This window comes from Octopus sinensis, linkage group LG3 (genome assembly GCF_006345805.1).
Source record: "Octopus sinensis linkage group LG3, ASM634580v1, whole genome shotgun sequence".
Taxonomy (NCBI): Eukaryota; Metazoa; Mollusca; class Cephalopoda; order Octopoda; family Octopodidae; genus Octopus; species Octopus sinensis.
The window spans coordinates 42,498,630-42,524,938 of NC_042999.1; the positions used below are offsets into that span (position 1 = coordinate 42,498,630).

Genomic DNA, 26,309 nt, shown 5'->3' on the forward strand with positions numbered 1-26,309 from the left:
TGGAAATGTATAAGATAGCACCTACTCTGCGAAACTTTTTGACTGTAAGTATGAGATCATGGAGAACCACACTAACTCTGAACAGTGACAATGAATCCCTAAATGCTGGTGATGTAAAAATTTCATGTGGCATTTTCCAGGGTGACTCACTGTCATCACTCCTCTTTTGTTTAGCCTTAATACCTCTCTCAAAACTGCTCAATGACGCGCAGTACGAGTATGAAATGTTTGATAAAAATATAAATCATCTCATTTACATGGATGATTTAAAGCTTTTTACAAAAATGACCAACAACTCAAGGGCTTACTAGCGATAGTCAAACAATTCAGTGATGACATCAGAATGCAATTCGGCCTCGATAAATGTGCAAAAGCTACCTTTATCAAACGAAAAATGACAGAAACATCTAACGTTAACTTGACCAGCAGAATGTCATAAAAGAACTAGACCCAGCGAAGAGCTACAAGTACCTAGGGGTAACTGAAGGGAACGGAATAAGGCATTCAGAGATGAAGGAAAGGATCAGGAGAGAATGTTATCGAAGAGTGAGAGCAATACTCAAGACAGAGCTGAATGCAAGAAACAGGATCGAAGCGATCAATGCATTAGCCATACCAGTCGTAACTTACAGTTTCAATATCGTTAACTGGTCAATTACTGAAATATGTCAGCTCAACAGAAAAATAAGAAAACTGTTGACAATGCATAGAATGCACCACCCTAAGGCAGATACAGAACGACTTTATCTGCCAAGAAAAGAGGGAGGCCGTGGTCTTTTGCAACTGGCAATAACAATGAAGATTGCTACAATTGGCCTAGACACCCACCTGAAAAAGTCTGAGGACTGGATGTTAAAACTTGTCTCAAAGCATGAAAAACAGAAAGCATCATACTCAGTAACAAAACAGGCAAAGGAATATCTAAGTGAATTCCGAATACAACCAATTAGAGATAGACATACAAGAAACAAGCACAGAAAATGCTAGGCGCATGAAAACCCGTGCCAAAACTGCGGCCTTAGATATTCTGAATAATAAATGGCAAGAAAAACCTCTCTATGGCAAATACCCAAAGAGAGCGAATAATGCAGATATTGACAAAGCCCTGACCCATCAATGGCTAATGGCCTCGGGCTTAAAATCTGAAACAGAAGGGTTTATCATAGCAGCTCAAGATCAATGCCTACCAACAAGAAACTACCAGGCCAACATATTAAAGAACGGCAGTAGCCCAACATGTCATGTATGCCGACAACAAAATGAAACCATTGATCATGTTGTCTCCAAATGCAGTCTTCTAGCACCTACAGAGTACCTCAACAGGCATGATAGAGCTGCACAATATATTCACTGGGTAATTTGCAAAAACCTGGATTTGCCCTATGAAAAAAACTGGTGGGAACACAATCCACCTCCAGTGCTTGAATATGACCACATCTCACTCCTCTGGAACTTCACCATACAACCTGACAGAAAGATAGATGCAAATAGGCCAGACATCATATTGAAAGACTTCAGACAAAGAACATGCCTCCTCATTAATATGACTGTCCCAATCGATATAAACGTATCTGTCAAGACCTACCAAAAACTGAGCAAATATAAAGATCTTGAAATAGAAATCAGCAAAATGTGGAACCTGAAGACTAAAACAATACCTGTTGTCATAGGTGCCCTTGGAATGATAGCGAAAGGGGCTGATTGCTACCTAACTCAGATACCAGGAAACCCCAAAATGGCAGAAATTCAAAAGATAGTGCTCATGGGAACTGCTCATATCCTACGCAAAATACTCTCTATGTAATCCCAAGGTTTAAAACAAACTTTTTTTTTTTAAATTTATGTATTAGACATTCACTAGTACAACATCAAAAAAGATCCCAAATATATGGCACACTAGGCATAACAACAACATGAACTTCCAACCTGTTGTCTCTTGAGGTCTCTGGGTGAGACTTGGAGCCAACTTGTACAGACATAAAGCAAAAGTCAAACATAGAATAATAATAATAATAATACATCTATCTATTTGCAACGGACCAGATATAGTTGTCAGAGATCATGAAGGAAAAAAATGCTTTCTAATTGATGTATCAATACCGGCAGATGACAACGTGTCTCTAAAAGAAATGGAGAAACTTTCAAAATACAAAGACCTGGAAATGGAGGTAACCAGAATGTGGAATCTAAAAACAGAAACAATTCCTATCATAGTAGGTGCATTAGGCATGATAAAAAAATATTCAGACAAATACATAACAAAAACACCAGGACTAACAGATATATATGATATACAGAAAATTGCACTACTAGGCACTGCACACATCCTACGCAGAACACTTTCTATACAATAACCATCAGAGCATCACAACAAATCACAGCACATACCCAAGGCACACAGAGCCGCGCTCGGCAGTGAAGTGAAAGCACGCTATAAAAAATAAAACTATTGAATAATAATAATAATGATAATAATGATTTCACATTTTGGCAAAGAAAGTCATTAATTTTAACAGGAGGGGCATAGTTAATTCCCTAAGCCCTAGTGTACAACTGGTACTTATTTTATCAACAGACTGAAGGGATGAAAGGCAAACTCTATCTCAGTGAGATTTCAATGCCATACATAAAGAGCCATGACTAAACAACACAAGGCATTTTGTCCAGCACTGAAGCAACTCAGTCAAAGAAGTGGTGATGGTGGTGGTGGTGGTGGTGGTTTTGGTAGTGATGACAAGAACTAAAGTTCAGATGGTTGAATCAATATAAAATATCAGAGAGCCAGCTGAGAATCTGGAAGCACCTTACATCACCTGCTGACAGGATATGACATCAATGCACCAATAGCGATTTCACTTAGTTCAACATATCAAAGTTCCTTTAGACCTACTGGGATACAATCTTAAGTCATTAGTGTACAAAGAAAAAAAATTATCATATTAGGCATAGGAGTGGCTGTGTGGTAAGTAGCTTGCTTACGAACCACACAGTTCCGGGTTCAGTCCCACTGCATGGCACCTTGAGCAAGTATCTTCTACTATAGCCTCAGGTGGACCAAAGTCTTGTGAGTTAATTTGGCAGATGGAAACTGAATGAAGCCTGTCGTATGTATGTGTGTGTGTATATATATATATATAATGTATGTATGTATGTGTGTGTGTGTATATGTTTGTGTGTCTGTCTTTGTCCCCCCAACATCGCTTATCAACCGATGCTGGTGTGTTTACATCCCCCGTATCTTAACGGTTCGGCCAAAGAGACTGATAGAATAAGTACCAGGCTTACAAAGAATAAGTCCTGGGGTTGATTTGCTCGACTAAATGTGATGCTCCAGCATGGCCATAGTCAAATGACTGAAACAAGTAAAAGAGTTAATTTTAAAATTACGCTATTTTAGCATATTTATTGTCATTTTTAAGTATGTATGTTCATTTCTGTTTTTAATTATTTCAATTCTTCCTTTGAAGGAGCTGGTTTCTAACAAAAATACAAAACTCCACCGTTGGAATGTAGGTAATGAAAACAAAGTCACATTTTAATCCTGTGAAAAATCTTACATGTATGTCTATATAATTTCTATTTTAACTCATTTATCAATATAAGTTCAGCAGATGTAGAGTTGATGTCATTGTTGTACAGAATGTAAGCACAGAGACAAAAAAAAAAAGCAAACCAAGCAGGAAATCTGTAAGTGGTTACGCAATCTGCAAGAAATAGCAGCCAAATCTTTCTCAAATCACTGTCATCTTAATGTAGAACAATATTAAAAGACATTTTAATATGTCAGCACCGCCTTGACTGGCTTCCATGCTGGTGGCACATACAAAGTATCAACCGATCGTTGCCGTTGCCAGCCTCCCCTGGCACCTGAGCTGGTGGCAGTTAAAAAGCACCCACTACACTCACGGAGTGGTTGGCGTTAGGAAGGGCATCCAGCTGTAAAAACACTACCAGATCAGACTGGAGCCTGGTGCAGCCTCTCTTGGCTTCCCAGACCCTGGTCAAACCATCCAACCCATGCTAGCATGGAAAACGGACGTTAAACGATGATGATGATGATGATGATGATTGCATAGTATAGTCCTAGAAGTGTTTTGACAAAAGTTTTGCCAGCTGAGTTGACTTAAGGTTAAATAAGAACAGCAGCACATTATCATCATCATCATCATCATTTTAACATCTACTTTTCCATGTTTGCATGGGTCAGATGAGATTTGTTCAGACATCTTTTCTAGGGCTTGATGCTTTTCTTATTACCTGCACTTCGACAGGTTTCCATGGAAGCCTGCAAGCAAATGTCACTTCCTGTATGATGGTGAAGATTGTTTACAATTAGCACATGATATCAAGGAAAATCATACACATGCACACTCACACACACACACACATGTACACACATGACTGAAACCTTACAAATGAATTTGTAAGGCTTTCCTTGATTTGGGTTTATGGGAGAAATCACTTGCCCAAGGTGTTGCATAGTTAGACTGAATGTGAAGCCATAAGGTTGTGAAGTGAACTACTCAAACCACCAAGCCATGTCTGTAAATATGCAAAGAAAAAGATTACAAAAAAATCATAAGAGGAACTGCAGAGTAAAAAAAAGAAGATAAAACTAGGAATTTAAAAGGAATATGGTCAAAGATTCAGCAATGCTAATGAAGCTTTGCTATCGGCATTTCTTGAATGGAGGTATAAACCACAGCTCGCAACAGAGACGTTGCCATTGCAGAATACTGGAGAATAAAAGTGCATGGTATGTAAGAATGATAGAAAGAAATTTCAATGATAGGAGAAAAGAAAAGATATTGTACCCTTTGGACTAAACATTAATAATGAAAGAAGAAAATGGGAACGACAAAGAAAATAAGAAAAGAGAGAGAAGACCTTGCTTAAAAGATATTAATGCTTGAAGAAATATATGAAAATAACCAGGCAGTTCCATGAAAGTATCACTGCCAAGATCTTTCTTATGAGCAATATTTCAGCCTCCTCTCTAATATCTCAAAGAGTGAAGCAAGGATGTATACTAGCTTCAATTTTGTTTGCAATATTTCTGGGTTCCATTAGCATACCAGGCAGAATGCTTAGTGGCATTTTATCTGTTTTTTACATTCTGAGTTCAAATTCTGCTGAGGTCAACTTTGCCTTTCATCCTTTTGAGGTCAATGAAATAACTAGTAGTTGAGCACTGAGGTCAATATAATTGACTCATTCCTCCTGAAATTTGCTGGCCTTGTGCCAAAATTTGAAATCAATAGTTCTCGATTCCATGCCTGAAAGCATGATAAGTGAGCTGATAAGTGGAGCATAAACTTGCATGAGGCTGTTAAACCTATCTAGATTTAACCCTTTAGCATTCAGATTTTTTTCTGTCAAACATAATGCTTATTTATTCACATTGTTTTCAATTGATCATGCATCATCTTGCAGCCTTGAGATCTTGATGATGTGATGGGGAATTTCAACCATGTTTCATGGTCTGCTACCACAACAGCTTTATAGGATCCAGTTAGCTAAAGACATCATCAGGAAGAACCACGTCCGGTTTCAGCTCCTACTCCTCTACCGTTTTGATGTTGCGGGGTCCCCACTTTCAGAGGTATCTTCAGCTCTGGTGTTGGGTGCATGTCTTCTTTCTTCTTCTTTCCCCTGGCCTCAACGAGTGTCAGCAGGTGACTGACTGCCTTGTCAAATTTTTCCCCTTAAATATGACAAGGCAGAAAAAAAAATCCCTTGTCATAGTTTATTTCTAGAATAACAATGTAGAGTAGATGTAAGGGGCTAGAACTGGCTGGCCTGAACATAAACAGATAGGATATTTGGGCCATTTATGGCTGGTTTAAATGCCAAAGATTAACATCTGCTAGGAAATGCCATAATATGGATATTTCTACTGACCTCTCATTGCTGATAACTCAACATTAATGATCTATTTCTGAAAAGATATTCAGAAAATAATGCATCATTTTAAATGTGTGTCAACTGCTATCAGCCTATGGATTAGCAGAGTACCAATTTAAACCTGTAGGGCTGAAACATGAAATGCCAATTATCCTGATTTGATAATCAGTTTATCCTTTCAACATTCAGATTACCCAGTCAAATGTACGTAAATGATAAACGTCGCCCGTTTCAAGCCTAGCCAGGCTCATGGGCCCGGTTTCCTGGTTGCTGTGGCGTATGTGTTCCCCCCAGCTGGACAGGACGCCAGTCCATCACAGCATTACTCAAGAAACAGGAAGAAAGAGTGAGAGAAAGTTGGGGCGAAAGAGTACAACAGGGGTCGCCACCACCCCCTGCCAGAACTTCGTGGAGCTTTTTAGGTGTTTTCACTCAATAAACACACACAGCGCCCGGTCTGGGAATCAAAACTGCAATCCTTCGACCGCGAGTCCGCTGCCCTAACCACTGGGCCATTGCACCTCCAGTCAAGTGTAATGCTTGCTTATTCATGTTGTTTTGAATTATGCATTATCTGGTAGCTTTGACATTTCAATGATGTGATTGTGCATTCTTAGAATGACACTAGAAAAGGTGAGAGGCTGGATCTGGCCAGTTTTAACACACAAGTGGTACAATTCTTGGATCTGATATGGTTTATTTGAAGGTGCATGGCTTAGTAGTTAGGGTGTCGGATTCATGGTCATAAGATTGTAGTTTCAATTCCTGGACTGGACACCACATTGTATTCTTAACCCATTCGTTACCATATTTATTTTGAGATGCTCTGTTTCTTTGGGAATTATAATCACTGATGACAACAGCCTAGATATAAAGATAGCTTGCTACACCTTTTTTGTTCTGGTCGCATTGGAAAACCTCAAATGATCAAATGGGAAAAATACAAGACCTTAAACTGAGAACAAAATGTGAAGTTTACCAAGAAGCAGTGCAATCTTGTTTTTTCTTGTTCCCTGCTGAAACCTAAAACCTACATACCATATCACTGACATATTAATAAGCAGAAGAACTGTAGTATTGTTTCCCACCAACTGATCCTAGGAGTTGGGGTTTGGCATTGGTCTTAGTTCTGCTGATCAAACAGTAATGACCTTCAATGTTATCGATTTTATGAGCCATTTGAAACCTTTGGGGCTCATCTATATAAAGATAACCCAATTACAAGTTGGTGCAGTCCAATAGTTAATTAAACTGACTACCATTATAAGAACTGAGCTTCAACTAAGCACAAAAGTCTGAAAAAAAGATTTGTGCAAGTATGGCTGTGTGGTTGAGTAAGTTGCTTTGCTACCACATGGTTTCAGGTTCAGTTCCACTGCACAGCACATTGAGCAAGTGTTTTCTATTGTCCTAGGACAATAAATGCATTCTGAGCAAATTTGGAAAACAGAAACTGTATAGAAACCCATCATGTATATGTGTATGTTTGTATGTGTGTGTGTGTACATGTGCATGTGTGTTTGTCCCCTGCCACCACTTGATAATCAGTTTATTTGTGTCCCTATAACTTAGCTGTTTTGCAAAAATACTAATTAAAATAAATACAAAAATAAGTACAGGGGTCAATATATTTGACTAAACCCTTCAAAGTGATGTCCCAGCATGGTCGCAGTCCAGTGACCAGAACAAGTAAAAGATAAAAAATAAAGACAGTCATACCTGAAATGCTTATGATTGCTGATCCACTAGGTCAAGGGAAACATGAAGGAGGATTCTAAAAAGCAACAACACAATCAAAAGAAGCCTATATATTGATACCCAACCAGCAAGAAAGAGTAGTCAAATTACCCACAAATTATACTCCCAACGCTTTTGAAAACCGAAGGAACATTAGATAATGTAGAACTAAGTCTGGTCGAGAAGGAATGGAAGTGAATTTCAAAAGATATAATTTCAACTGAACTGGTACCATATCTTTGGTGCCTTGGATCTGGGGTACCTTAACCATCCAGGAGGGTTGCAACGCAGACAGTAGCACAGAATATGGTAGTAGAGAGGTATCCAAGTGTCAGTGCAGGTGTGTGGCTCAGTGGTTAGGGTGTTGGACTGATGATTGTAAGATTGTGGTTTTGATTCCTGGACCAAGAAACACATTTTTCTGAGCAAAGCACTTCATATCATGTTGCTCCAGTCCACTCAGCTGGTAAAAATGAGTAACTCCACTACAGGCCAGTGTCCCATCCAGGTTGTGAATATATGTACCATGGAAACTGGGAATCTATCCCTTATGAGTCAGCATGACTAGAGACAGAAACCACACCTTTTGTGGAGGTGCTTGGCTTAGTAGTTAGGGTGTCGGATTCATGGTCATAAGATTGTGGTTTCAGTTCCTGGACTGGACACCACATTGTATTCTTAACCCATTCATTACCATATTTATTTCGAGATGCTCTGTTTCTTTCAATTAATTTTAAATATAACAAAGAATTTAGTAAAATAATTTAGTTATCATTAAGCAAGGGTTAAGAGCATAAATCGTGACTAAAGTTTGGTGGAAGATTTTAATTGAAAACTTATGAAAACAAAACATTTGTACTACAGAGCCAGAGGTATCGAAAGGGTTAAGGAAAACCTTTCATTTTATGCTGCTCCAGTCCAGTCAGCTGGCAAAAATGAGTAATCCTGCAATGACCCGGTGTACCCATCCATGTGGGGAATATATATGTCACAAAACTGGGAAACCAGCCTTTATGAGTCAGTACGACTCAAGAAGGAATACTTTACTTTTTACTATCCAGGAGTCATGACCTAGATGTTGCCAGGCAATCTTAGAATGTTAGAAGTTGAGGCCTGAGACATTAATATGAGGGTAGGGAGGGAGGGTGGGTGGGGATCCTTCTCTGATGACCGTCTGTTGTTCAGCTCTGCCTCAAGTTTTTTAGTACTATGTCTGACAAAAATAGAGGGGCAACCAAAATACCTTTGATCATACTGGATCAGAATCACCGTTGACTCAGGGCTAGAAAAAAAAAAACAATAACGGCAATGTGCCTGTGTGTGTGCTGTAGGTGTATTGGAGTGCTAGGGGGGGGGGTGTCAAACAAAATAGGTTGTACTAAACAAAGGGCAAATGATACCTGAGTTGAGATGCTCTGATATATATTAGTATCAAGTCAGATTTATATAAATTTAGTTTGACAGCTGCTAAAGTATATTTTAGATTTTACATTATTTATAGACATACTCCGCATCTCTCTATCTATCTCTCTACCTACCTACCTACCTACCTATCTACCTACCTATCTATCTATTTATCTATTTATTTATCTTTAGATAGATAGATAGATAGAATGATACACATACATATGTGTATGTGTGCGTGTATAAATATACCTATATATATATGTATATATTTGTACACATAACACAATTGTATGCCTATATGTAAATATATATATATACATATATATAGTCATGCACATATATATGTACATAAATATACAACATATATATATATATGCACACACATTACATACATATACATACACAACGCATTATATATATATATATATATATATATATACATCATATATACATATACATCATATATATATATATATATATATATTATATATATATATATATATAATCATATATATTATATATATAAAACATGTGCACACACACACACACACATACATATGTATTATATGTACACAAATGTATATCTCTCCCCAAGCTATAAAACCATAGATGATTCAGTTTTAAAGTAGATATTAAAATTTTCATTGTCTTCTTTTGTTGTTGTTATTATTATTATTATTATTATTGTTGTTGTTGTTATTATTGTCGTTGTTATCATTATTATTATTATTATTATTATTATTATTATTATTATTATTATTATTATTATTATTATCATTATTATTACTTTCTTTCTTCCCTTGTCAATAAATAGCTTTGAAGCTCTCACTATGAGAGCAGCTGATACTACATTAATAGGGGAACGGTCAGTGATGGGTCAAAGGTGACAAACTGATCTAACAATTGATGTCTACCTAGCCAAAGCTGGCTTGCTTGGGGAGCACTAAGAAACTAACTGGTCTAACTATATACTCAGCATCGTGATCACAACGATATTGACGATGATGATGATGATGATGATGATGATGATGATGACGCTGATGATGATGATGATGATGCTACTGCTGATGACAGCTCTGATGGTTGCTTTAATAGTGGCTCGGAGAGGGGCTGTAATGTTGATGTTGATGATGATGATGATGATGGTGATGGTGATGATGATATTGTTCGTAATGTCAGTCTAAGGTTATGAGGAGAAAAGGTGCTTTGTATTAGTGGATAGTGTCATTGAAATCGTTCATGTTGTTGCTGTTGTTGTTGTTAGTGGTGGTAGTGGTGGTGGAGGTGGTGGAGGTGGTGGTGGTGGTGGTGGTGGTGCTGATGCTGCTACTGTTGTTGTTTACCTCCCAAGTACACACACATATTCACACTCACATACATCAGTCCTGGCTGAGAAGACATTTGGTCAAAGGTATTTCAACCATGACCACCCTGTCCTTTTTTATTCTTATCATCATCATCATCATCATCATCATCATCATAATCATCACCATCACCATCATCATCATCATCATCATGTAATATCCGTTTTCCATCCTGGCATGGGTTGGATGGTTTGACAGGATTTGGCAAGCCATAAGGTTCCTTTGAACTCCAATGTAAGCTTTGGCATCGTTCCTGGGACTGGATGTCCTTCTTAATGCCAACCATTTTACAGTGTGTAGTGGATCACCATAAGTAACTTGTGAGACAACAAAAGAAAAGAAAAGGAAAACGAAAAGGAAGACACTCCTTTGACTGAGAGGGAGTTTATTTGAAAGAAGGGGAAGTAGCTTTGTGCCAGGTGTTGAGAGGCTAAAGTATGAAAGAGGGACAAGCACAAGGAGATGCATGGCCATCCTGCATTATATAACAGTGGAAAGAAGATGGTAGTGATGGAGTGCTGGATAGAGTAACCTTTTAAGGGAGAAGTTGAAAATAAGAGAGTATACAGACATTGGATCAAGAGTGGGAGGAGAGGGTGGTTAGTTTGATTGAAGTGTGAAGAGAGAGTAACAAGTGTGGGATAAACCCCCACCTAAGATAAAACCTCCTAGGAAAAAAAAACCATAAGAAAAATAACCCTCAGGACAAAACCCCTTGAAACAAAAAAGTAAAAGCAATTTTTTAAATCGTGATTTTAATTCTTACCATTTGTATTATATGAACACTTCTTTGAAACATAAAAATACTGGTTTCAAAGTTTGTGGGAGGAGATAAGTTGATTACATCGGCCCCAGTGTTCAACTGGTACTTATTTTATTGACCTCGGCCGAATTTGAACTCAGAACATAAAGACAGACGAAATTGCACTAAGGATTCTACCCAGCTTGCTAACGGTTCTACCAGCTGGCCACCCTCTCAGATGTAAAACATTACATTAATTATATAATAATCGTAATCACAAAAATGAGCTTAATAAAAAGAAAATCACACTGTATCTTTGAAAAATTAAAACAAACACAATATTCTTTTCTAATCTAGGCACAAGGCCTGAAATTTTGGGGGTGGGGACCAGTCAATTAGATCAACCCCAGTACACAACCGGTAATTAATTTATCAACCCCAAAAAGATAAAAGGTAAAATCGACCTTGGCAGAATTTGAACTCAGAACGTAAAGACAGACGAAATGCCTATTTCTTTACTACCCACAAGGGGCTAAACACAGAGAAGACAAACAAGGACAGACAGACGGATTAAGTCGATAATATCGACTCCAGTGCATAACTGGTACTTATTTAATCGACCCCGAAAGGATGAAAGGCAAAGTCGACCTCAGCGGAATTTGAACTCAGAATGTAGCGGCAGACGAAATACCGCTAAGCATTTCGCCCGGTGTGCTAACGTTTCTGCCAGCTTGCCACCTAAAACAAACACAATATTAAAAACCTCATTAAGTGCTGTGGTTCATATAAAGTTCATTTTACTACAACTTGATGTAGTGCCTGTTCAGAAATTTCTCCATGGTCTTTGTCTCATTCACATAGTCTAGAGGTGGGGTTTTGTACTAGGGGACTTTTTTCCTGGACCCCTAAGAGTAACAGATGGTTGTAGATGGGGTGAACGTAGTGAGTGATCAACAAGAACAAAGGTGTGTTTGATGGGAAATACCAGTATGGAGAGAGACTAAGTTGAGGCATTAACATGTTCTTTCATTTTCTTTGATATAGTAAGATTTAGTTTGTGGGAGGTTTAGTTGCTATTTCTAATAGATTAACTAACCATATAGAGGCTCACACAATGTTATGGACTATATTGTTTTGTTTAGTATTTACTAAATGAGCTTTGCAGTGTGGCTCAGTCCTTGATGAGGTAATAAGTGTAGAGGGTATTTCAGGGCTCATTTGTTTTGGCTGAGCTACTAAACACATAGTTCACCTCGGTGGAAATAGCATTGCTTCCTTGGGTCTTCAAGCAGCCCTAAAATCCAGATGGAGTTGTAGGGGCACCGCCAAGATATATTGTATCATCATCATTGTGTGGAAACTGTGTGGAAGTCTGTCTATGCTACAGAAGACAGTAGGGATTATAATTTTTGTATGACTTAATAGATTTGTCACTGCTTAATTATGAATTTAGGAGATGGTTGTAATTTACTTATTGAATTTATTTATCGAAATGGTTGGACAGTGGGTAAACATGTTTGAAAGTTGTGGTCTCTTTGGTTTGTTTGTTCCCAAACAACACTTATTTTAGTGCTATTGACACCACTGGATTAATGGTACTGCTCAGGTGTCGAAACCATAATGATATCCATTGGGCAGCTGATGATGGAGGCATGTTGGATTGTTTGTATGGCAGTTTTTGTATTTGTGGATATAGTATTATTGGATTGTTGGTATGGCTGTGGAATAGTATTATAATACATCCTTTTGATATAGCATGAAGAACGGACGTTAAACGATGATGATGATGATATATATATATATATATATATATATATATAGCAGCTATAACCTCGAGCACAGCTAAGTTTGAATGCTTATTTTATTTTTATTTATTTTCACTTCACTTCTCGACCAATCATACATGTTTTCCTATCTGTTGTTATTTATCTATCTAACTATTGTATCTAATTTCTCCTCTATTAACTCTGCCCGACCAAGTCTCGCTCTATCATCTTTTTTCAACCTTCGCGTATTTGTCTATCGATCTCCGCCATCTTTGAAGCCTGTTCCCTTAATACACTTCCGCCTTGTCCAAAAATTCCTTTCCGGTCAATTTCTTTACTTAAGGCAACAACATGTGCTCTCTCATTCATTCACCTAGCAGCTATAACCTCGAGCACAGCTAAGTTTGAATGCTTATTTTATTATTATTTATTTTCACTTCACTTCTTGACCAATCATACATGTTTTCCTATCTGTTGTTATTTATCTATCTAACTATTGTATCTAATTTCTCCTCTATAACTCTGCCCGACCAAGTCTCGCTCTATCATCTTTTTTCAACCTTCGCGTATTCACGGTGCACCCACCCTGCCCACCCCCACCCCCACCCCACCACCAATACCGGATATCTCTATATTTTTGCTCCATCTATACCGGATGTTGTTTCTCCCACCACCATTATAGGTGTCTACTCTTCGAAACCCCCTCCTCAATACGCTATTTCACCATGCATTACCCTCTTGATATCCTACGTTCTACTTGCCTAAGAACCTGTCATCATTTCTCTGAACCACACCTCCCCACTGGTGCTCCCCTATATTTCTGCCCCCCCCCCCACATAAAAAAAAGCACCATCCGAACGTGGCAGATGCCAGACCCCTCTGGCACCTGTGCAGGTGGCACGTAAAAAACACCCACTACACTCGCGGAGTGGTTGGCGTTAGGAAGGGCATCCAGCTGTAGAAACACTGCCAGACTAGACTGGAGCCTGGGGCAGTCCCTAGCTCCTCAGACCCCGGTCGAAACCGTCCAACCCGTGCTAGCGCGGAAAACGGACGTTAAACGATGATGATGATGATGATGATATATATATATATAGTTATATATATATATATATATAGCAATTAAGGACAACTACTTAATAAGGAAAACTTAACAAGAAATGTCAGGTAGATAGCGTAAAAACCTCATAAGAGAAAAAATTTCGAAAATAATTATTTCTTATTGAACATATTAATTTATATATAGAGGGCATTATACATACATGCCAGAAGGCATTATACATACATGCAAACGCTAAGAGGGACAATTAGTCATTTCTACCAAAAATATTACTAATCCCACCGAATGCAATTTTTCAAAGTAAGACATTAAAAAAATATAGACCTGTATCACAGTGATTTCATACTTACGTACTCATCAGCAGGCCTGAATGTATTATAAATAAACAACGACCTGCCCCGCTTAAGCCGATCAGCTAACTGCTCAACATCAACGAAGCACATGGGTGAGTTTACATATATTACATCCGGATAAATGGCAAACTTTACGAATTGCATTTCGGGAGAGGAAAAGTTTTTTCGGAATAATAATTTAGCAATTAAGGACAACTACTTAATAAGGAAAACTTAACAAGAAATTGTCAGGTAGATAGCGTATAATGCCCTCTATATATAAATTAATATGTTCAATAAGAAATAATTATTTTCGAAATTTTTTCTCTTATGAGGTTTTTACGCTATCTACCTGACAATTTCTTGTTAAGTTTTCCTTATTAAGTAGTTGTCCTTAATTGCTAAATTTTTATTCCGAAAAAACTTTTCCTCTCCCGAAATGCAATTCGTAAAAGTTTGCCATTTATCCGGATGTAATATATGTAAACTCACCCATGTGCTTCGTTGATGTTGAGCAGTTAGCTGATCGGCTTAAGCGGGGCAGGGTCGTTGTTTATTTATAATACATTCAGGCCTGCTGATGAGTACGTAAGTATGAAATCACTGTGATACAGGTCTATATTTTTTTAAATGTCTTACTTTGAAAAATTGCATTCGGTGGGATTAGTAATATTTTTGGTAGAAATGACTAATTGTCCCTCTTAGCGTTTGGCATGTATGTATAATGCCTTCTGGCATGTATGTATAATGCCCTCTATATATAAATTTATATATATATATAATCATCATCATCGTTTAAAGATAGATATATATATATGCACACATGTGTGTCTGTGTCTGTGTTTGTCCCCCCTGCCACTGCTTGACAGCTAGTATTGGTTTGTTTACATCCATAACTTAGCATTTCAGCAAAAGTGACCAAAAGAACTGGTGCCAGACTTCAAAAAATTAAGTACCGGAGTCAATTTGTTCAACTAAACCTGTCAAGGCAAGCCCCAGCATGGCTGCAGTCCAATGACTAGAACAAGTAAAAGATAAAAGATAAAATATATCCAGCATGTCCTTCAATTTTTATAAACAGCAAGGAGTGAAATGAGGAAAATTTCAGTACTATTTCTAGCAGAATGAATGACTGGTTTGTGGGCCATGGATTTACATCTTTAGATATTTTTTATCATGCATTTTTGAGAACAATTGTATCACTGGTTGTAGGTCACTAGTGAACCAATCAGTGGTTCCCAGTGTTTTTGATGGTGAGAGTAACAAGGCAGTAACCCAGTACAGAACAAACCCAATATAGGACTCCCTTCAAAAAGTATTGTTTTTATTTTCGATTTTGGTTTTACCAATGTTTTACACTCTTTGTTGAGAATTACATAGCCAAAAATTGTTTCATTCATTTATCCATCCCTATAGCCATTCATACATACATACATACATACGTGTTGTCATGGTACTACCTTCCTATGCGACACGATCATCATCATAGTTTAACGTCCGTTCTCCATGCTAGCATGGGTTGGACGGTTCGACCGGGGATCTGGGAAGCCAGAAGGCTGCACCAGGCTCCAGTCTTATCTGGCAATGTTTCTACAGCTGGATGCCCTTCCTAACGCCAACCACTCCATGAGTGTAGCGGGTGCTTTTTTACGATGTCGTTGTTAAAACAATTTACAATGTCTTCCGCAAAAAAGATTCCTGAAATAAACTTAGAGAATCCCTCTCTTATGGAACACACTCATAAACACCAACTCAAAGAATACTGGTGGAACATTCCCATCAAATGTAAACATAACAGGCCAGATATTGTTGTTTGGGACAGTGGGTCAAAGGTATGTACCATCATTGAGATTAGCTGCCCTGCAGATATAAATATCTCTTTGAAAATCAAAGAAAAAGAGGATATCTATGGACAACTGCTTCAAAACCTCCAGCTTCTATATCCATACTATGAATTTATATTCATACCAATAATAATTGGAGTGCTAGGTCTTGTTAGTAAATGCTTAAAGGAGAATCCGGATAAACTGGAATTTTCAGAAAGAGAAATCGACCAGCTAATTACAAGTGCAATCTGTGAGTGGAACAGTAAAAATATGCAAGACTTTTCTCAAGTTCCAAACGTGAATTTGTCAGCGTTAACTACATCTCAAAGATGGAGCCTTGTATCTTTGTTGGAAACCAACTCCCACCTCAGTGGAAGATTTATAATCATTAAAAAATAGAAGAGACATACATACATACATACATACATACATGCTTGCATGAATGCTCATAGTTAAAAGTTAGCTCCACAATGACTCAGTTTCAGGGTCAGTCACACTGTGTTGCACTTTGACCAAGTTACTTCTAACATAGTCTTGTGAGAGAAATTAGGCAGATGCAAAAGTCTGCAGAAACTCATTGGACCATACTGGTTCCTGCACGATGGTCCCAAGTTAGCAAACTGCTTTGGTGCCTTTAGTAATGCCTTGTCTGTTGCAAGCATTAAAATCAGCCCTCTAAAGAACTCAATACTCCCAAATGCTGCTTCCTACTGTCAAAACATATCAGTCATGGTTTCTTTCTCTTTTCACTTCCACCACACCAATCCGAGTGGAAGGAGGAAATGGAACGGCCATGACCATTCCATTTCCTCCTTCCACTTAGCTATAAAAAACAACCAAATCTTGCTTTTTATTTGCCTTTTCCATTTGCCTTTCTATTTGATTCTAAATTCCATGACTGACACTTTCATGTCCATATTTCTAATGACTGCCCTGCCAATGTGTTCCAATATGAAGAAGATTTTGAAGAAGGTTTAGCAAAATATCTGTAAGTTTATATATTAAAAAAAACGATAAACGTTGCCCTTTTCAAGCCTAGCTAGGCTCACGGGCCTGGTTTCCCAGTTTCTGTGGCATATGTGTTCCCCCCAGCTGGACGGGATGCCAGCCCATCGCAGCATTATTCAAGAAACAGAAAGAGAGAATGAAAGAAAGTTGTGGCGAAAGAGTACAACAGGGGGTCCCACCACCCTCTGCCAGAGTCTCATGGGGCTTTTAGGTGTTTTCGCTCAATAAACACATACAACGCCTGGTCTAGGAATCAAAACCGCGATCCTCCGACTGCGAGTCCGCTGCCCTAACCACTGGGGCCATTGTGCCTCCATATTTTATATATTAGTATTTATTATAGTTGGTGCTGACCAAATATAACTTCATGTTATATTCAGGTTCTGGAATTTTGGCTGGAATTTAAATGTAAATCTGAATACTTTTAGCACAGGTGGTCTCAGATAGGTTGGTATTAAAATTATTGATATTTTATGTCCTCATTGGCTGTATTCTATAATAGCCCATTGAATGTGGTAGAATACAGGGTCAAAGGGTGAATGGAACATGAGTAGTAACAGGGTTAAATATGCTTTGAAATATTAAGTTACATCCCTGAAATTCAAACAAGCAAGGGTCACTGTGCCTCACATCCCTCAAAAAGTTGATAATATTTTAAAACACAAGTAATGTTATAAGAATGGATTCCCTGCAATTCTGTAGCCTTGGCCCAACGTAAGAAATTATTATTCAAAAATGACTGAAATGGAAAAAATGGAACATATCTTACTTGATTTTTTCTTTCTCTATCTCATTCTTCAAACTTTGTTCTACTTCATCGGGGTTATCAGGATCAAGCTTTCCTGAAAAAGGTTTTGAAAAAAAAAAAATAAATAACAAGCATTACCATCATCATCATCTTCATCAAATCATGACAACAGCAACATGATGATGATGGTGGTGGTGGTGGTGAGGATGATATCTAAATCAAATATTAAAAAGGTTTATATGAGAACATTAACAAAATAATAATAAATACAATAACAAAGGAAGATACCCTGGTATTGATAGAAATTCAAGTATATCAGAGGGAACATGAAGCAAAAGCCTTGAATGCAATAATGAAAAAAAAAAAAACTCAATGGATCAGAATGGGCAAAAAATAAACATTAAAAATCACACTATCATCACAAATATGACTCACCATATTTAGCACAAAACCTACTGAACTGAAAATTACTGGAATGGTAATCCCCTGGGCTTGTTAAGGTTTTCAATTTTTAGATGAAGCATCTGACCAGTATTCATTGCAGTGTTACCGAACAAGCTCTTGTGGACCTGAACTAGCTCTGTGCTTTTTTAATGTAATTAACTCAAGATTCTTGTATTTTGCACTGAGTTCCTACCTCAGATCTAATTTTAATAATTACATTCTTCCTTTGGCATTGTTTTTTTCTTGCAAAACAACAAAAGGTGCAGGTGTCCTCCATTATAGCTCCAAACTGAACAAAGCCTTTTGATGGAATTCAGTGGATGGAAACTGTATGGAAGACAGCCTGTCCGTCCGTCCGTTCAAGAATCAAAATCAGAATCTTTTGATCATGAGTCCAACACCCAACACCCAAACTAGTAAGCTATGTGCCTCCTCACAGTCACTAAAACACACACATACTCATATACACATATTTAAATCCCACTACCACTTGAAACCAGTGTGGGTTTATTTATATTCACAAGACTTAGCAGTCTGGCAAAAGAGAATAATAGAGTAAGCACCAGATTTTGATAAAATAATAAGTACTAGGAGAAAATTTGTTCAGCTAAACCCTTCAAGACATTTTCCCCACATGACTGAAACAAGTAAAAGACAGAATAGATAAAAAGTATTGCTTATTCAAAATTGTATAATCTAGGAAAGAAAAATACAAAAATACAAAAAAACTATGAAATGTAAATAAAATTTAGTTTCATTTATTTATTGTACCACAAACCAATGATAAACGAATACAAAACTGCAATTTTAAAATGCAAGTATACACGATGAGAAAATATTTATATTTGATAATTTTTATGTCAAGTATCAAGTTTTTAAAATTTATCTCTTTTATAAGCGTTCAAATTTTCATTTCTGGCTTCTGTTCCTAACAGCTTGCTGCCTTTTGAACATTTTGATTTGGCAACACAGAGTAACGAGCAGTAACATACAAGGAATTGGTAAACATTTTGGTATCAGCACTTGAATGGCTTTGGAGTAGAAACAACTTTAATTCTCCAGAACAGAAATAGTAAGGCCCCCTTCCCACCATCTGCCAGCCGTTCAAGAATTTGGACCTGGAGATCTCCATTTCCAGCGACTTCGAGGGCAACCTCCCAGTGCTGTCAGGCATCAACGAAGAGCCCTCGACTACAACAAGACGACCAAAGTTTATTTTTTTCCAAGGTCTGGGGTCTCCTGCCCCTAAGCCATAGACCATCACCTAATCACCCTTACCCGTCTTGTTGCTTAACAACAACAACAGCAACAACCATCTGCCAGATCTTGCCAATGACAAACAAATAGGTTAGACGCTCACCTGGAAAGCTGTAACACGTTACTATAGAAGCAGAAAGAGAGCCCAAAAGAGATGATGGCTGTAATGAACAGATGCTGGTGAGTCTCTAACACCAGCCCTAACCCATAAAAAGACAGCAAAAAGCAGCAAAGAAACCTAATGCGTATGGATGGATTGATTGCCAAAAAACATTTTGATAGTATACCACACTCTTGGACACCAGAAACATTCCACATAAATAAGGAGCTCCAATATTAGCTTCAAATTTTGGAACTAGGCCAGTAAGTTCAGTGGAGGGGTTAATTTGTTTACATTAACTGGTACTTAATCTATTGACCTCAAAAGGATGAAAGGCAAAGTCAACCTTGGCAGAATTTGAACTCAGAATATAAAGACAGACAAAATACCATTAAACATTTTGTCTGGCATGCTAACAATTCAGCCAGTTCACCACCTTGAATTAGATTAATATAAAAAAAATTGAACACAATGTCAGTAATAAAATAATAGGAATAAATACACCAGATACCTATCAATGAACTGCAATTTCAACATAATAAACTGGAAATTAAGTGAAGCTACCCAGTCTTGGCTAAGTTTGAGCATTTAGTTGGTGAAGTCGTGTGGCTAGGGCCCTGATAATATAATTTTGTGGTTCCTAATGAGTCATGATTAAGAGCACCAAGAAATACAAAGGCACAGATTGTAAATTACTGCCACATTTTATTTCAACACCTAACAGAAGGTACAGCAAGCAGGTACAACATGAATAATACTGTCAGTAAATATACAGGTACAACAGATAAAGGAAGAAAGAGTGAGAGAAAGTTGTAGTGAAAGAGTATAGCAGGGTTCGCTACCACCCCCTGCTGGAGCCTTATGGAGCTTTAGGTGTTTTCACTCAATAAACACTCACAACGCCCGGCTTGGGAATCGAAACCGCGATCCTATGACTGCAAGTCCGCTGCCCTAACCACTGGGCCATTGTGCCTCTCCACAGATATAGGTTATGAAGACGAGACATCAGATATGTGGAGGAGATATAAGACATGCAGAGGAGATATAGGATATGAGACAAAATATTGTAAACTATTTAGTCTTCACTTTTAATATTAGCAGCAATCATCAGAAGAATTATGGTGATGGTTTCTTTTGACAGACTGATATACAGCCAATATTGTATGATGCCAAGAACATTCAGACTATTCTTTATGTCACAAATGTCAAGAAATGTCATCAAAAATGTCAGCAAATGAAAGATATCTTTGCTGCTAAGAATAAACATCTCAACAAAAGTTTTCATAAGTACGTAGCGTATTTGACCAAAATAACTATGTAACTACACAACTGATGAAGCATTTTCACACACATTTGCATCTCTTTGTTTCTTTGTCACTTCTATATGGTCTTCTATATGGTTGCTAGAACTGCTAGACATAACAGTCAAATTTCTATCATATTGTGCCCTATCATGATGTCATCTGAAATGACATCATGTTAGGGCACCTTTTGGTTTCTTTATCTCTTCTATTGGTAATAAAATAAACAGGGTTTTCTATATGGTTGCTAGAACTGCTAGACATAACAGTAAAATTTCTCTCATATTGTACCCTATCATGATGTCATCTGAGATGACATCATATTAGGACACATATTGTTTCTTTATTTCTTCCATTGGTAATAAAATAAACAGGGCTGATAGAACTGCTAGACATAACAGTCAAATTTCTCTCATATTGTGCCCTATCATGAAGTCATGCATATACATTTTGGTAAACTAAGACAAATTATCATAGATATAAGAATATATTATAAAATATTTGGCTCTGAACTCACCTTGTAGTCCACACTGTAACCTGTGCTGTTCCACTTTGGACTTCAACTGATCTGAGAAAGAAAGAAGCAATAGGGAGACATGGCATACAGGAGAGGGGTGTGTTAAAAGCGATGGGGGTTATTATGATGATGATGGTGATGACGACAACAGTTGTGATAAGGACAGTGACAACAGGAATGATAACGAGGATGATGAACAGGGCTATCATCATAGAGATGATGATCATAGTGATAAAAGGTGACAATGAAAAATGATGGCAATGGCAAAGATGATGATGATGATGATGACAAGGGCTGTAATGAAGATAATGATAATGATGATGATGATGATGAACAGCATCATAAAGGTGATGATCATAATGATGAAGGGGACATTGAAAAAGATGATGATGATAATGGTGGTGGTGGTGGTGGTGGTGGTAGTGGGGGCGATGATGATGAGGATGATGATGATGGTGGTAGTGCTGGTGGTGGTGGCAGTGGTGGTGGTGATTAGAGGTTGGTGATGGTGGTGGTAGTGGGGGCGATGATGATGATGATGATAGTGCTGATGGTGGTGGTGGTGGTGGTAGTGAGGATGGTGATGATGACAATGAAGGAGAGGAGTGTAACAATGAGGATGATGATGATGATGGTGATGGTGGTGGTGGTGGTGGTGACGGCGGTGGCGGCGGTTGTAGTGGTGGTGTTGGTGGAGGTAGAAATCACAACAATAATGATAACGATGATGATGATGTCTGTAATAAACTACCACCACCATCTTTACAAATATTAAGAATAAATAAATAAAAAGTACATGAAGTAACACAAGGACAGTCAGACAACTTTTCTACCTCCACGTGGTTCCATCAGGAAGGATTCATTACTTCAGAAGCGAACCATTCCAGGCATCCAACATGATAAAAAAAGAAAACACTTATTTTAATCTTGTATTTCAAGCAGCAAATATACCATGGTAGTGAAATATCCACTCAGAGGATAAGGTGTGTTAAGTCAAAGATGTAACCCCTTACATGGATGCTAGGTATGGTAGAAATAGCAGGTAAATCTTCCTTGGATCACACCTAGCCATCTTTAAAAGTGAAGGAGACATATGTTAGTTAGTTAGTTAGTTAGTTAATTTGGCTCAAAAGCAAATAGCAAGGCCATGTAGGGGGACATGGAGGTAAGTACAGGGTGGTGTTCATGTAAAGAGTTCAGGCCACTTGAGGTCCAGGGAGGCTTTGAACAAAGCGGTCGTCGGCATCTTCACCATCTCGTCTGGCAGCTTGTTCCACGGATCCGCAACCCGGACGGAGAAAGCTCCTCTCCTTCGATTGAGATGAAATCGTCGCAGGTAGAGCTTTTCGGAATGACCCCGCAGCCGACGCTCCGGAGCAGGAGTGAAGAACAGCTCTTTCGAGAGGTTACACTTCCCACTTATGATGTTGTGGGCGAGAATGAGATCACCACGGCGGCGGCGTTTTTCAAGAGAATAAAGGTCGAGCGTCCTCAGCCTTTCTTCGTAGGACAAATTTTTGAGACCATGAACCATGCGGGTAGCCAGCCTCTGGACTCTTTCGAGATGCTGTATGTCTTTGAGGAGATAAGGAGAAGAGGCTTGAATCCCATACTCCAATATGGGTCTCACCAGCGTGACATAGAGTGGTAGGAATATGGCTGCTGTGAGCATTCCGAATGACCGTCGAATCAAAAACAGAATTCCGCGCGCTTTGTTGGCAGCATGGACGCACTGGGCTGAAGGCGAAAAGGAGGAATCCACCAAGATACCCAGGTCCTTTACCTGATCGGTCCTCTCAGCAGCAGACGACGACCCGGCTCGAAATCAAGTTGAGTTGCAGGAGTAGAGCCGACAGGCAGAAGACAGCACTTTGACACGTTCAGACACAGGTCCCAATCGTTAGACCACTTCCAAATTTGGTGGAGGCATCGACGAAGATCCTCTATACTATACCCGACGCGAGGACCAGTTTGATATCGTCGGCAAATAGAAGGGTGTGTTGCGTGAGGTCGTCGGGCAAGTCATTTATGAAGACTAAGAACAACAAGGGCCCAAGCACTGAACCTTGAGGCACGCCACTGCTCGCACTGGAGACGTCGGACCGCGAACCATTAACTTGAATTGGAAGGAGCGATCTGAGAGGAAGGCACCAACCCATCGTACAATATCCGGATGGAAACTATATGCTTGAAGCTTGACAAGTAGTAGGCGGTGTTTACCGAGTCATTGGCAAAGTCCAATAAAACGATGTCAACAGCATCACTATCATCGAGGATGCGCGTCACCAATTCTTCCATTACTAGTAAGTTGGTCAAGCATGATCTCTTCAGCACGAAGCCGTGTTGGGAATCAGTGATCGAGGCTGTGTTTAGGAGGTGGAGTATCATACTTTTCTTAAGGATGGTTTCGAACATCTTGCTGATTATTGATGTAAGGGAAACCGGTCGGTAGTTAAGCGGGTCTTCGCGGCTCCCTTTCTTGAAAATTGGGCAGATTATCGCTGTTCTCCAGTCTGCAGGTATAACACCCGTCGCCAATGACATATTGAATAGTCGTGTTAAGGGCTCGCAGATGACCGGAGCCAACGCTTTGATAACCGGGGGTGTATGCCGTCAGGGCCGTGACCCTTGTTGACATCGAGGCCTTGAATAACACGTTTGACTTCGTCCCGCGTGATGACCAATCGAAGCATTGGAGGTACCGATCTATCAAATGGAGGGGGTTCACGACCATCATCTTGTTTGAAAATAGTTGAAAAAGCCTCGGCAAATAATTGACTCTGTTGATAAGGGTCCTCAATCGATACGCCTGTTGAGTCTACCAACGTTGCAATCTGGTTGTTCAAGCGGGATTCCGCTGGACATGGGCAAAGAAGGTTTTTGGATTGCTACTGGCATTTGCCGCGATTTTGTATTCATAACTGAAGCGTTCTTTCTTTTCAATTTTCACGGCTCGGTCTCGTTGAGTTTTGTACACCTCAAAAGCTGCAGTCGAATCCAGATTTTTGAATTCAGCCCAAGCAATATCTCTGAGTCGACGTTCTCGTTTAACCTTCTTCGTCACCCAGGGCTTGTGTTTCTTCCTCTTGGGAAGCCCAACAGGAACTGCCTGGTCAGTCAAACAGATTACATATGCTTTGAGGGATGACCATAGTTCGTATCTAAAATACTGAGACTTTGGTCATGATTAGTATGCCAGGCAAAATGCATAACAGCATTTCGTCCGGCTCTTTACATTCTGAGTCCAGACACCTGCTTTTTGGAGTCGATGAAATAATCACCAGAGAAGACACGGCAAGCCAAGTGAGACCATAACCTAGTGGCCTATGCCAGGGGTGTAACCAGCCCATTTATGTGTACCTTTCCTTCATTGGACACTAAACTCTGCTTGTGAAGACCTGTTGAGGCAAGTGAAATCGAAATTGAAATCAAATTCGATAAATGGCATCCATGCTAGTGGAGCGCTAAGAGCACCATCCAAGAGTGAATGTTGCCAGAGCAACAAACTGGCTTCCATGCCGGTGGCATGTAAAAAGCACCATTCGAGTGTGGTCGTTACCTGCATCGCCTTACTGGCACTTGTGCTGGTGGCACGTGAAAAACATTTGAGCGAGGTCGTTGCCAGTGTCGCTGGACTGGCTCCTGTGCCGGTGACACATAAAAAGCACCATTTGAGCGTGGCTGTTGCCAGTACTGCCTGACTGGCCCTTGTCCTGGTGGTATGTAAAAGCACCCACTACACTCTCGGAGTGGTTGGCATTAGGAAGGACATCCAGCTGTAGAAACTCTGCCAGATCAGATTGGAGCCTGGTGCAGCCATCTAGTTCGCCAGTCCTCAGCCAAATCGTCCAACCCATGCTAGCATGGAAAGCAGACGTTAAACGATGATGATGATGATGATGATGGACACTGGGATCAATGTAATCAACTGACCCCATCCCTCAAAATGTCAGGCATTGTGCCTAGAGTAGAAAGAATTGTTTAGCAGAATTGTTAACATGATCACGGCGAGCTGGCAGAAACATTAGCATGCTGAGTGAAATGCTTAGTGGTTCAGAGTTCAAAGGTTGACTTTGCCTTTCATCTTTTCGAGGTCTATTAAATAAGTGCCAGTTATGCACTGGGGTTGATATAATCAACTTAATCCGTTTGTCCGTCCTTGTTTGTTCCCTCTGTGTTTAGCCCCTTGTGGGCAGTAAAGAAATAAGAATTGTTAGCATGATGGACAAAATGCTTTGTGGCATTTCATCAATCTTTATGTTCTGAATTCAAATGCTGCCAAGGTTAACTTTGCCTTTCGTCATTTCAGGGTCAATGAGATAAGTACCAGACAAGTACTAGTTTTGATGAAAATCAACTAGCCCCAGCCCAAAATTTCAGGCCTTCTGAGTTCAAATTTCACCAACATCGACTTTACCTTTCCTCCTTTCATGGTCGATAAATTAAGTATCGACTATACCCCTCCCCACAACTTCAGGCTTTGTACCTATAGCAGAAAGGATTATCATTATTATCATTATTATTAAGGTGTCAAACTGGCAAAATCATTAGCACACCAGGTGGAATGCTCAGCAGTATTTTGTCTATCTTTATGTTCTGAGTTCAAATTCCATCAAGGTCATCTTTTCCTTTCATCTTTTTGTGGTTGATAAAATAAGTACCAGTTGAACACTGGGGTGAATGTAATCAACTATTCCCCTCCTCACAAATTTCAGGTTTTGTGACTTTAGCAGAAAGGATCATTATTATTATTATTGAGTGAGTGAGCAGTGCATGCCATCAAAGTGACACTGGGG

At 39.0% G+C, this 26,309-nt stretch overlaps 1 protein-coding gene across 3 annotated transcripts in view; it reads right to left on the minus strand.

The window, feature by feature from the left end:
• Nucleotides 1–26,309, minus strand: part of LOC115209440 (kinesin-like protein KIF6) — a 301,512-nt gene that overhangs the window by 53,692 nt on the left and 221,511 nt on the right. For 2 of the 3 annotated variants that reach the window (XM_036500945.1, XM_036500944.1), the window contains 2 exons: nt 21,514–21,564; nt 17,916–17,988 (listed from right to left, as the gene is read on the minus strand). In XM_036500945.1, coding sequence (XP_036356838.1) covers nt 17,916–17,988; nt 21,514–21,564 — 124 coding nt within the window. Of the gene's footprint in view, nt 1–5,118; nt 5,130–17,906; nt 17,989–21,513; nt 21,565–26,309 lie in introns of those variants that run through there. The other variant, XM_036500946.1, reaches the window with a different exon arrangement.